Source organism: Vipera ursinii (genome assembly GCF_947247035.1).
Source record: "Vipera ursinii genome assembly, chromosome: 3".
Taxonomy (NCBI): domain Eukaryota; kingdom Metazoa; phylum Chordata; class Lepidosauria; order Squamata; family Viperidae; genus Vipera; species Vipera ursinii.
In genome coordinates, this window is record NC_139516.1 from 198,723,767 (window position 1) to 198,737,194 (window position 13,428).

Genomic DNA, 13,428 nt, shown 5'->3' on the forward strand with positions numbered 1-13,428 from the left:
TTTATTAAATATAGTCTTTTTTTCTCCCTCTTGAAAATATAAATATTGTAGATTAAATTCTTATAAATCTGGGGTAGTTCCATTGAATTCATTCTGTCAACCCCATCTAAAGTAACCGCATCTAGAGTCGTTCAAAATCTGTATTTGACTATAAATATATATATATTTCTTTTTGCAAATTAGTTGTTCGCTTCTTCATGTGATTTGAGCACCGTACAATACATAACTAATGAATAAATCCGGATTATATACAAAGCAGATATATTATTCTAATGGGGGTTGTTAGATATTGAAAGTAGCAGTACAATAGAATTTACATATGCATGAACTTTTCCTAAAATACACAATATTTACTTTATACTCTGGCTTTTGCTCATTCACAATAATAAATACTGCCATGGAAGGAACTTGAAAATCCTGCTACATTGGAAAGGGTTGATTTCCCCCCCACACACACAAAATGCCGTTTAAATCACAAATTTTGTACGTCATTCTTTCACTGACAGACACAAACCAATGGAAATTTCATATCAGTAAAAATATATTTATTTTAGAGAGACCTCTGTGTGTGTGTATATATATATATATGGAAGCTTAGGCACAAAATGGGCATATAAAGATAATGTAGGCTTCTGCAGGTGTAAAATCTTAGTTATGGTTAGCCCAATCTTGGGTTTTTTTAAAATTTCCAACCTTGTTTCAAATATTCCCCAAGATTACCTTAATCGCATTTAAGAATTAACACAGCAGCCTTTATGAATCCTATTTAATCAAATTATATGAAACCTTAGATTAATTACTTCAGGGAGGATGTAATGCTGCAGAGAATTTTTTTCAAATGCAGTTGAAAGCAAGCATAATTTATATATTTACACTTAGCTTCCATTTTTTTTTAATCCTCATACAAAATTTCATTTGTAATCTGTAGGTAGCGTGGAAATATGGATTCAGGTTGAGAATTCAGGGGCATTTCCCCAATTGACCACATATATCTAAGCAACCCTAAAAACTTCCTTATTTACTATGGCCCATGAATAAAAAAAAACCACAACTGAAGTTAATTTGTATCTCTGGGCATCCATATTGCAAGTATTTTTTTACATTTTTTTTGGCCTTTTGATATAGAAATTATTTTTTTAAAGTTTCATATATCTGACAATCATTTAGCAGGTTATTAAGAAGCTAAGCAGAAGAGGACTTGGCTTGTACCTGGGTGGAAAAACCACAAATAAAGCTCTATAGCTGGAGATCAGATTGGGTGAAAGCATTTCATAAAGACAACCGTACAGATACTCCTTGACTTATGACCGTAATGGAGCCTGGCCATCATAATTGTAAGTTATGATGATGGGAAAGCGGGTCACGCACTGGACCGACTCAATTTTATAACTGTTCTGGCAGTTGTTAAATGACCACAGATGTCGTGAAGTTTGCTAAGGGCCAGTTTTGCTAAAAATGAAGTAAATGCCAGTTTTCAGCAAAAACATTCTCATGAACCATGGGATGCTGCAAATAGCCTTAATTATGGCTTAACTGCCAAGTGCCTGAAATGCAGTCACGTGACTGGGGGAAAAGGCCATTAGAACTTCAGAACAGGGCCATGTGTAGCCCTGATCATAAGCTGAGGACTATCTGTATGGCATGTCCATATTGCAGTCAAAAAGAGTACATGGATGCATCTATCAAGTTGAGTGCCACTTTAAAAAGATGAAAACAAGGTTAAAATGACACTTGAACAGCAGTTCAGGCTGTTGCTGCTGCGATTGATTGCCCTTGTCCTCTAAAACAAGACAGAAAAGATAAAAGCTCCCTAATGCCTTGGGTTTAATTCAGCGAATGCCAGTCACCAGGATGAGGCCCTGCTGCTAAGATTCAGCCTACGCCAAGTTTCAGAGCTCCCAAACTACAGACCACAACATTCAGATGCCCGTTAACTGCCACAACACAAAATTTTAAAGATCTCAACTAGTTAGACTTGATCAGCTTTGGGTTCTTCTAGCTAAACATTGTTAAGAGCAGCTGATGAAAATCTTGGAAAATGACCGTTATCTCCTTTCCTTGGTAGAATATGCTGAGTATGGGTGGTAGGGGAAAGTCTAGATGACACATAATTTATGTCTCTCCTCCTTGATGTAGAGCCACGAGAAAAGGGGAAAGACCTTGGAAGGTGCAGAAGGTTCTCTTCCCTACTTAGGTGAGGTCTCCAGAACATCGGTGGAAAAGATACCCCATGATGTTGCTCTGATTTTTGCAAGTTGGATCTGAGTGATTAATAAAGGACAGCGCACTCGCCAATTTGAACCTGTTTTCTGAGCTTTAATAGCCACTCCTTGCTTCCTCTCTGCATTAGGTGTTTTGTATGGATCTTCTAGATGAGGTTGATGTTCCTCTTCTTCGCCTTGTTCCCGGTTTTTTCCACACAGCTGATTGCTATGGCTTGTGTCCTAAATTACTCAGGCTTCATGGGCAGTGCCTCTGTATCCCTTCTATCCATATTTCTTCAGCAACTTCCTCTGTCTCCTGGAGGCTGCTTCTGCCTTCTTCCTCATCACCAAAATGTCTCCTTTCCTTTAGACGGGTCTACAGCCAAATGTTACAAAAGGGTTTGTGGACAGGGCAAGAGAATTACAAGCCACAAAATGCACGAACCAAAATTCCACTGACAACATCACATATGAACTACAGTTCAGCCACTCTGGACCACTCTGAAATGCATTTCCTCTTTTCAAGGTGTTTATCGTTTCCATTGCTTTTACTGTACTTCCACTGTAATGTTTTAAAATGTATGATGCATACCAGATTCCACCTCCCTGCCCACCTTCACAAGTTTATAACTGTTAACTGAACAACTGCAATCTTATAAAACTTACATCATTTGGATTTTATCACTTGAATTTGCCTTGTTTTTTCAACAAATTCTCAAAAGTATCCTGTGTCTATGAAGTATGTTATCTAAAGATATTTCTAAGATGTTGCTCCAAGTTTGTCCACTCAAGAGTTCCTTTTTATGGCTAGTTTGATAAAAGTCAGCAAACTCAGTCTGCCTACAGCAGAGTTTCCCAAACTTGGTATCTTTAAGATATGTGGACTTCAGAATTCCCCAGCCCAAGGAAATTCGGGAAGTTGAAGTCCATGCGTCTTCAAGTTGCCAAGGCTGGGAAGCCGTGGTGTACAGCAACTTGAGCCCTGACCGTGTGAGTTACACAAATTGATTGTGCTCCTTATTAGAAAAAGGATAGAGTGGACTGCAAATTCACCCCTTCTCTTGACAAGCAAACTACTAGTTTGTACACGGATAAGTTTTTTGTGCTTTTTGAGAACTGATAGTTTGGCGAGAAACTATGTAGCACATAGGGTTCGTTTTAAAAAATCCTGATTTTGATGGTAACTATCTACTTAGCGTTTACTTTTCAGTGGTTTTCAGATTTCCCGCTCTGTAGGATTTCTATCCACCTTCTATCCAAGGTGCTGTTTCTCTGCACCTTGCAAAGGATTTAGAATATGTTACCTGTTTACAAAAACAGCCTGATCTACTTAGAGGTAAATAGAGAGTGCATTTTAAAGGGTTAGGGCAGGGGTCGGCAACCTCGGCTCTTTTATGACTCGTGGACTTCAACTCCCAGAATTCCTGAGCCAGCTATGCTGGCTCAGGAATTCTGGGAGTTGAAGTCCACGAGTCATAAAAGAGCCGAGGTTGCCGACCCCTGGGTTAGGGGGAAAATGATGAAGGGGAGAAGGGAAAAACGTAGCATTCACAGAAGCTACTCTACCCTCACCAAGTCTTTTCATTGAAAAATTGCTGAATCTTCTAGGGAAGCCCAGACATTCTCAAAACCCAAGATGGAACGTACTGCTCTAGAAACATACATAGAGGCACACTTATGAATCCAAAATGCTATCATACAGCATTCCTCTCTGACTTCTTAATCACTCAATTTTTGGCTTTATTCAGAGCAATCACCGTTGTTTCCCTTGTAACATGTTTTAGTTGAAGCAAATATTATGACTTTTATTCTTCAGAGCCCTGATTATTATATTTGATCAAAACATCGACTTTGCCCTCCCCCCCATTTGAACTTCAGGTCATCTGCGGAAGAGTTTATATGTTCTCCTAGTAGCTCCCAGTGTTGACAACGTGTTGGGAGATTTGGACTTGAATAGTTCCTTTTTTAAAAAAAATTCATTTTTTGTTCTTGCCAATGACAAGACAATTTATGCTACCAATCCAAGTCTTGTAATCTTGGCAAAAAGGAATGAATGAATGATGAATACGATCGGCTTTGGACAGGAATGAAGGTCCAGTTGCTGAAATCGGAAAACAAAGAGACAAGGAGTTATTGTGTGTGCTTAATTCTGGACTGGGTCCAGAATTTGTTGCCCAAGCCACCAAATATTTTAGTTGAAATATAGCACTGTGAATTTCTCAGCATTATGCCTGAAGCTTTGGCAAATACAGTGACACCTTGGTACTTGACTGCTTCAAAACTCGTCAAATTTGGTTCTCGATGCATTTTGATGTGAAAATGTTGTCCCAGTACTCCGTCTTTGTTTACTACTCAACGCACTGTTATAGGAAGAGGGGAACAGGTGTGGGGAACAGACAGGAAGTCAGCCATGCTGGGAAGGATGCTGCAAAAGGAGGTGGGTGGCCACAAAGAGAGGACAGGAAGTTGGCCATGCTCAAAAGGTCGTTGTCATAGGAAAAGGGACAGATAGAAAGTTCTTCTCAGCAGAAACAAAGGCTGACGTGATACGTCACATGGTTTGTTTGGGACTCATCCTTTTTAGTACCTGTCGCACCTCCCAGAACAAATTAAAGCCAAGTACCAAGGTACCACTGTAACAGCATTTTGAGGCCACAATAGATTATTTAATAGCATAATTCAGGCATGTTACATCAGGAATGATCTTAAAAGACAGAAATAAGAGTCACTATCAAGGCAGTTGCCAGATAAGTAAGCCTTGAGTCCTAGCCCAAGAAAATAACTTGAAAAAAAAGACTCAAACAAGCCCCTCCCTAGATAAAGGAGAGCACATTCAAACTTACAAAATTCAATTACTATATCTGTTTCAGTAAAAGTAGTCTTGACCTAATCTGGTCTATGTGTAGGGCTGAGATATGATTACAATTGTAATTCTACTGTGACTATATTCATGGAACTATATTAGGAAATCAAGAGACGAGATGTGAGGGAGAACCAATCTAGCATTTTATTCTGTTTGCTGATGGGGACAATGGGGAGCAGGCTGTCTATCCAAAATCCAACTGAATTCAGAGACCATGAAAAGAAAGATAATAATAATAATAATTTTATTTATATACCGCCCTTCTCCCGAAGGACTCAGGGCGGTGATAATTTTACACTCAATTCTAGTTGTGAATTTAAGGAACAGGAAAGCGTATTCCTGTCTGTATGTAGGGTTTCCATATGTGAAATGGCCTTTCACCGAAAGAAATGTTCCCTTGGAAAGAGGTAGGACTGCAAAATATGATTCAAGGAGTAGATGATGCTCATCAGCCTTTTCCAAGCTCTATAGAGTGCCTCCAGATCAGTAGGGTCAGACTTTTTTTTTTGTAATTATGGAGTTGTCTATGTGACGGAGAGAATTCTTTTGTTTTATACTGCAGAGAATATCCATGGATAATAATTTTAACCATTCAAGGGATCATTCATTAATGACTAGGAATGCTGCCATGAAATGTGCTTTTCCTGCTGCTTCACAGAACAGCTAATCTGTGGGGATCGTGTTTTCTAATAATCAGATGCCACATGTCTATGGAGATTCTCAGTCATCCAGGTCACAGTTGTCCCAAACATCTTCAGAGAAAAACAAGAAAGTCTTGAAAAAACACCTTTGGCATCAGATGCTACAAATAATAACAATCTTCATCCCCAGCTATGTTGCAAAACAAATAATCCAGCACACTTACAATTTCACCTTCCTTTCCTCCAAAGTCCAAATAGAGCATCCGAATCCCATCATCTGAAGATGATTTTAGCTTCTCGTAGGGATGCTGGAAGATGGTTTTGGCAAAGGCACCAACTTGGGGTTCAGTTGTGAGGGAAAATCCATGGTCATAATGGATGGTCAAACGGCACTCCTGGTTTTTATACATGCAAGCTGAAGAAGGAAACAGGAACAAACAGGATTTATGGCACTTTAGAAGAATGATAGTGCTAATAAAAGATTATGAGGCCACTCTGATGTTGGTAGTAGCTTGGGGATTAATAGGAATGCTAATGAGTTCCCTGCTAATTGGAAAGAAGTTCCAATGATTGTAACAATGAGGTTAATATAGCACAAAGGTTTCAGCACAGCTGACCGTGCAGCATTAAAAAGTGGTAGGATCCACAGTGTAATAACAATTGCTGTCTGTGTTTAATTAAAAAGGGAGTTGGGTATCTTGTAAGATCCCTGAATCAGGTTTCTCAACCTTTGGGAAACTACTACAGTCAAGGACATGGAGTAAAGTGTAAACTTTCAGCAAATAAGAGAGGTTTAGCAATTGATCTTGCTTTTCAAAATTTCTAGATGCCAAGACAGCTCTTGTGATAGCCAAGGATTTATTGATAACATTACATTTAGGTAAAAGGTAAAGGTTCCCCCGCACATGCGTGCTAGTCATTTCCAACTCTAGGGGCTGGTGCTCATCTCCGTTTCAAAGCCGAAGAGCCAGCGCTTGTCCGAGGACATCTCCGTGGTCATTTGGCGGCATGACTAGATGCCAAAGGCGCACGGAACGCTGTTACCTTCCCACCGTAGTGGCCCCTATTTTTCTACTTGCATTTTTACGTGCTTTCGAACTGCTAGGTTGGCAGAAGCTGGAACGAGTAACAGGCGCTCACTCTGTTACGCAGCACTCGGGATTCGACCCGCCAAACTGGCAACCATCCGATCGACAAGCTCAGTGTCCTAACCCACTGAGCCACCGCGTCCCTTAACACTACATTTACATCCTGCCTTTCCTTGACACAGGAGTGAGTGTTCTTGTCCTCATTTGATCCTATGTCATCTCAAAAGGACCAACTTGTGAGGAGGCTGAGGTACTGACTGCCTCAAGCCAAATTGTAAGCTCTATAATGAAGTGTCATGTCACAGATGGACATTCAATCCACCCTACAAAACTCCCTCTGACTCTTTTTGTGGCCTTGAACCAATAAAACTCACCTCGGTTCTCTGACTAGGCCACTACAGAGGTAGAGAGAAAGGGACTAGGACTAGGCCAGGGGTAGGCAAGCTCGGCTCTTTTATGACTCATGGACTTCAACTCCCAGCTGGCTCAGGAATTCTGGGAGTTGAAGTCCATGAGTCATAAAAGAGCCGAGCTTGCCTACCCCTGGACTAGGCCAATTGCTCTGCTCTCAATTTCTCCTCAATGTCCCTCTTATCAGGCTGCCTGAATTGTTTTAATCTCCAGGAAAAAAGAAACAACTGTTGTTGACTTTAGTCTTTTCTCCTCCCTCCCTCCCTCTTCTTCTTTATATCTTTTAAAGTGCAATTCTGAGCCCAGACCATTGATCAAAGTATTTAAACAAAACAACAGTCCAGACTAGCATTCTTAAAAGATCTGCCATCTAATGTGAGCAATAGATGTTGGATGGCGTTGATTTTGCTCTTTAACCAGTCATTCCAAACTGCAAAAGAGTCCTTTCAACACCATCTAGTTTATTGACGAGGTCTCTTTCTTGCTACTGGCAGAAGCCAGGGAGGTCCGTCTACCAAGATTCATCCTGCTCTGGGAGAAATTGATTGCCAAGAAGCTTCTCTGCAGTTGATTTACCTGTTGTGACTTCCACAGAGAGTTCAGTTGCGTTGTGGCAACCTTGAACTAGGCTCCGGGTCCACAGTGAAAGGTCTCTGCTAGTCTCGGTTTTGAAAAGATGGCTCTCAATCCCTTGTTGTGTGCCCGTTCGAGTGGCAAAGGACAAATCTACCCCAGACTGTGGAGACCCCTTCCCGGGTCCTGAATGTACCAACCTGAAAACAAATTTAAGAACCAACACACATTATTAGGGAAGCAATCTTAGTGGGAGAAAGACAGTTTCACTGGAGATCCCATATGTGTCTGACATTTATTCTCTTGGATTTATAGGAAACTTTTCCTTGTGACTAATCAAAATCCTTTTCCTAGAATTTTAATAAAAAGAAATATTTCCTTCCTTCCTTCCTCCCTTCTGTCTTTATTGTTTTTATAATATATAAACTTTCAATAAAACTTCATGTCTGATGGGTATTATTGTCCTATCTCAGGGGTGTCAAACTCAATTTCATTGAGGGCCGCATCAGCATTGCGGTTGCCCTCAAGGGGCCGGGTGGGTGTGGCCAGGGTGGGTGTGGCCTACTGGGTGGGTGTGGCTAGAGTGCGTATGGCCTACTGGGTGGGCGTGGCCAGCTCTACGTCATTCGCCTCAAGGCTGCCTATGGGGGCCTGGGCAGGAGTGGGACAGATCTGAGGGTCTCTGGCAGAAAGAGGGTCTCTGGGCCAGGGCCAAGGCAGTGGGGCCGTTCCCTCACTGTTTCCAGGATGGCTTCGGGGGCCACATGAAACCACTTCATGGGCCGGATCCGGCCCCCGGGCCTTGTGTTTGACATGTCTGTCCTATCTGGAAACCAGAAGCTAACAGGGAAAAAAGACCCCATCCCATTTTACAATTTATTATCTTGTTTACTAAGGTTTTTTCAGAGGACCATGTCAAAGAGGCAACTGGGAAGACATATCTGTAGAAGCTTGGTAGTCAATGCAGTTCATATATTTTTTATGTATTCAGGGATCCAAAATATTTGCTGCACATAGGTTTAACAGCATCAGAAAAAACAACAACTGAGCATTTATTAACCTGCAGCGATAAGGTATCAGAGGCCATTTCAAGGTAACTGAACAAAGGATGTAGAGTACAGAGAAAATGTGGTGAGGGAGCTGATGAGAGCTTTCGCCCACAAAGTTAACCCAGCTGGAGAAGATTTGCCAGGTCAAAGGAGCCTTTTAATGGACTGCGGTGTGCATTTAAGAGCCAGCATGCTCTAGCAGGTCACACAGTAGGTGGCAGTATCTGGCCATCTTTTCCTGCTTGGGAGTCATACAGGGTCAAACCTGGTTGTTGGTACATAGTATTTATTAAGTGCATTTGATTTACACCTGCCTTTCTGCTTGGCAAATATGCAAAGCACCCGACAATATGTGAATCAAAAAGTTTTTAAAAAATCCACGCTAACAAAGGATATAAACAACATTTGTTGAGAATGAGGTATCTTTGCAGATTTCCTAAACACAAAGTTGAATAAATATATTCCATTGTCTACGAGTAATGCATGAGAACCCCCATCCATGTGCCAGAAAGATGGATCTGTGACTGTGGGGCATCTTCAGAATGATTGACCAAAACTACTGGTCAACTTTGTTAACAGGACAAGCAGCCCCTTTGAGACTTTACAGCATAACGCCAGCACCTTAATTTTTGCCAGTAACCAACAACCAATCAGTACAGATCTTTCAAAACAGGCATTATGCTAAACCTGTACTTGAAATGTAGCCCAACTCTTATCTTTGGCCCCAACAATAATTCCCAAAAAATTTTTTCCCCAGGGACAGCCCAATCGGACTTGCACGATTGTCACGATCATTAAACCATGGATAAATCACTGCTAAGGGTGGCCAACTCAAGAAGAGTACAGGTTGGTCTACTAGTCATACTGGGCAAATACATGCCACACATTTCTTCCCCTACCACTTTCCAAGAAAAAGTCTTCTGTCATAGATAGTGTGTGTGGGTGGGTGGGTGGGGGGAAACAAAAGCATAGGCTGGATTGGAATGGCGGAAAAATATCTTTGAAAGAGGCAATGGAAAACCTTTTCTGTATTGGTGGTAAAAAAAAATAGAATATTTCTACAAACGTACCAGGAACCAAGCTAAAGAACATTATCATCATCATCATCTGGATTCACATCAGTCTTGATTCCTGGCAACTGCCTAGACCAGGGGTAGGCAACCTCGGCTCTTTTATGACTCATGGACTTCAACTCCCAGAATTCCTGAGTCAGCATAGCTGACTCAGGAATTCTGGGAGTTAAAGTCCATGAGTCATAAAAGAGCCGAGGTTGCTTACCCCTGGCCTAGACAAGTCCCTGCGGTTTTCTTGACCACATTTTGGAAATGGTTTGCCATTGCTTTCTTCCTATGACTGAGAGAAAGTGACTCTCCCAAAGCTAGTTTCATGCCTAAAGCAAGATGTCACGGAATTGCACAGCAGCTGTCCACAAAAAGTCAGAGACTACTGACACGGAACTTGTAGTTTTACAAAAATAAATGTATTTATTTTTTGCTGTAAATATAACATTTATATTTACAGCAGACAAGATAGTCAGGAATACATGAACATTCTGAGGTATGCAAAGCGTACAGAAGAAAAAAGCGGGAAAAAGGGAAACTCCCCCTTTACACCCACAGCCACCAATCACAGCATAGATTGCCTCCTCTATGTGTCAGCAGTTTCTAACTCATCAACTACAACTGTGTGTAATGGCCTATTGTACACTTTGCTGTTCCAGCTACTAAATTTAATATTCTAACACAAGACCAGCTACTAAATTTAATATTCTAACACTCTTAATGGCAGAAAGTGAAGAGGAACTGAAGAGTCTCTTGTTGCGAGTGAAGAAGGAGAGTGCAAAAGTTGGGTTGAAACTAAACATTAAGAAAACCAAGATCATGGCATCCGGCCCTCTCAATTCCTGGCAAATAGATGGGGAAGAAATGGAGGTAGTGACAGATTTTATTTTCCTGGGCTCCAAGATCACTGCAGATGGGGACAGTAGCCAAGAAATTAAAAGACGCTTGCTCCTGGGGAGGAAAGCCATGGCAAATCTAGACAGCACACTAAAAAGCAGAGACATCACCCTGTCAACAAAAGTGCGTATAGTCAAGGCGATGGTCTTCCCAGTTGCAATGTATGGCAGTGAAAGCTGGACCATAAGAAAGGCTGAGCACCAAATAATTGAGGCTTTTGAACTCTGGTGCTGGAGAAGACTCCTGCGAGTCCCTTGGACTGCAAGGCGATCAAACCGGTCAGTCCTAGAGGAGATCAACCCTGACTGCTCTTTAGAAGGCCAGATCCTAAAGCTAAAACTCAAATACTTTGGCCACCTAATGAGAAGGAAGGACTCACTGGAGAAGAGCCTAATGCTGGGAAAGATTGAGGGCAATAGAAGAAGGGGACGACAGAGAATGAGGTGGCTGGATGGAGTCACTGAAGCAGGAGGCGTGAGCTTAAAGGGACTCCAGAAGATGGTAGAGGACAGGAAGGCCTGGAGGAACGTTGTCCATAGGGTCGTGATGGGTCGGACACAACTTCGCAACTAACAACAACAACAACAACAACACAAGACCAGAACTCAAATTTCCCTGCTCCTAATGTGGAACCTTAACCATTAGACTAAGCTGGCTTTAACTTTAAGGAGGCATGGAAGATCTGGCTCAACCTTCTCCCTCTCAAACAGCCAAGTTAAAAAGACAGAACTTGTCCATTCTTGCATCTGCTCATCCACAAACCTGTGTTTTCTTGTTCCCCATTTACAAATCTTACCAAATCTTCTTTCTAACACATTCTCTCTTAAACCTTGCGTTTCTAGACACGTCCCCACAAAATAAGCGTCTCATTAAGGTTTTGCTCCACAGCATCATAACGTTCAGGCATTGATAGTTTACAAAGTGAAATTGAGAAGTCTATGTCAAGGCACTTTAACTTAGAAATCTTAATAATTGAACTCCTCGGACTTTTCTACTTTTAAAAAGATTTGGAAAATGTTTACCAAACTACAAGTTCAGACAAGAAACAGAAGGCCGCGTGGCGTGTTGTGTCAGAGCATGAGCGAGTGACGGCACCGGCGCAACCTGCCTTGCGGCCTCCTGCCACGAGCGGCAGCACCGGTGCAATGCGCCACGTGGCATCCAGCCATGAGCATCCGCAAGTGCCCACAGAAGAACTCGGGCAGCGGTGCAACAGGTGTCGGGGCGTGGGAGGCCTGGTGGCGGCAGGTAAACAGGTAAGACATCCTCCCAAAATAAGATCTGGTGCCTCTTTTGGAGGCAAAAAAAATATAAGATTGGGTCTTATTTTCAGGGAAACACATTAGTCCTCAAGCTAACATTCATTTGTTTAGTGACTGTTCAAAGTTACAACAGCACTGGAAAAAGTGAATTATGACAGTTTTTCACATTTACAATCGTTGTAACATTCCCCTGGTCATGTGATCAAAATTTGGGTACTTGACAACTGGCATGTACTTATGCCAGTTGCACATGGTCATGTGATCACCATTTGTAACCTCCCAATTTGTAACCTTCCAACAAGCAAAGTCAATGGGGGAAGCCAGATTTGTTTAATGACCGCATGATTTACTTAACAATTGGAGTTGTTAAGTAGTTAAACCTTCACAACTGTGGCAAAAAAGGATTGCAAAATGTGGCAAAAAAGGATTGCAAAATGGGGCTAAACTCTCTTAACAACTGCCTTGTCTAGCAGCAAAAATCTTGGGCTCACTTGTGATCCTAAGTTGAGGATTACCTGTATCTAAAATACCTGAAAAGAGAGTTTCTGATGTAACTGGTTATGATGATACACGGCAATTTTTCAAAGAAGAAACTGCATCTGAAGTAGATTTCCAGTCCCTCCAACTTCGACAGGTGTGTGCTTGTGGCAACTTAGTTGTTCTTTTATAAGTAGTTGTCCTAAGATAACCTTCCTGTCTATAGAAAGAGGGAACTGGATACCACAGACATTTCATTTCGCTAGCTTGTGGGGCTGTTCAGAGGTTGCAAAGGTTCTCAGGTTTCTCATGCGGTTTCCAGAACAAAACAAACACAGGGTCAGCAGGCAAAGTGTGTTTAAAAGGCACTGGGAATCCAAGATAATAAAAACTGCAGTCCAATTAAACATGCATTAGGATTGGTCAGAGTTTCAGCTGAGTCCACTGTTTCAAGCCAATGAGTTAGTTTTAAACTCAAAATCATGTACAGAAATCATGATGGTTGAATTTTTTTTCTGCAGCTATTAGTTTCTTACTCTTGTTTCATCAGAATGTTATGTTGGGAGGCTGGCCCTTCAACAAGTTATTCATCTCCATTTGTTCTCCTCAACTACGTGAGAAATGTTTTCCCTACTGACAGCTCAACAGTTATCAATCACTACATGGACCAACTTTAGCTGGTAACATGAGAACTTCTCTCCTGCAGTGAACAGAAGCTGATCAAATGTCTGAACCTTCCATTGATGGTCCATGTTTTATTGTAGGGGTCTCCGAACTGGTCAACGAAGAAGTGAAACATTTTCAAACAATAAACCAAGAAAGCCCAGTCGCCTTTTGGGAAAAGGACCTTTGGGATAGTTTTTGTGGGGTCCATTGTAACTTGGAATGGCCGCTAAGTAACC

At 41.6% G+C, this 13,428-nt stretch overlaps 1 protein-coding gene across 1 annotated transcript in view; it reads right to left on the reverse strand.

Moving 5' to 3' along the window:
* Positions 1-4,179: 4,179 nt before the first annotated feature.
* The window catches only part of LOC310638978 (beta-1-syntrophin-like), a gene marked incomplete at its 5' end in the record, with an annotated part of 10,311 nt that continues 1,062 nt past the window's right edge, over positions 4,180-13,428 (reverse strand). Inside the window, 3 exons of the mRNA XM_083360339.1 lie at positions 4,180-4,305; positions 5,933-6,123; positions 7,784-7,980. Of these exons, the coding sequence (XP_083216465.1) occupies positions 4,213-4,305; positions 5,933-6,123; positions 7,784-7,980 (481 nt within the window). The 3' untranslated portion in view covers positions 4,180-4,212. The remainder of the gene's footprint in view (positions 4,306-5,932; positions 6,124-7,783; positions 7,981-13,428) is intronic.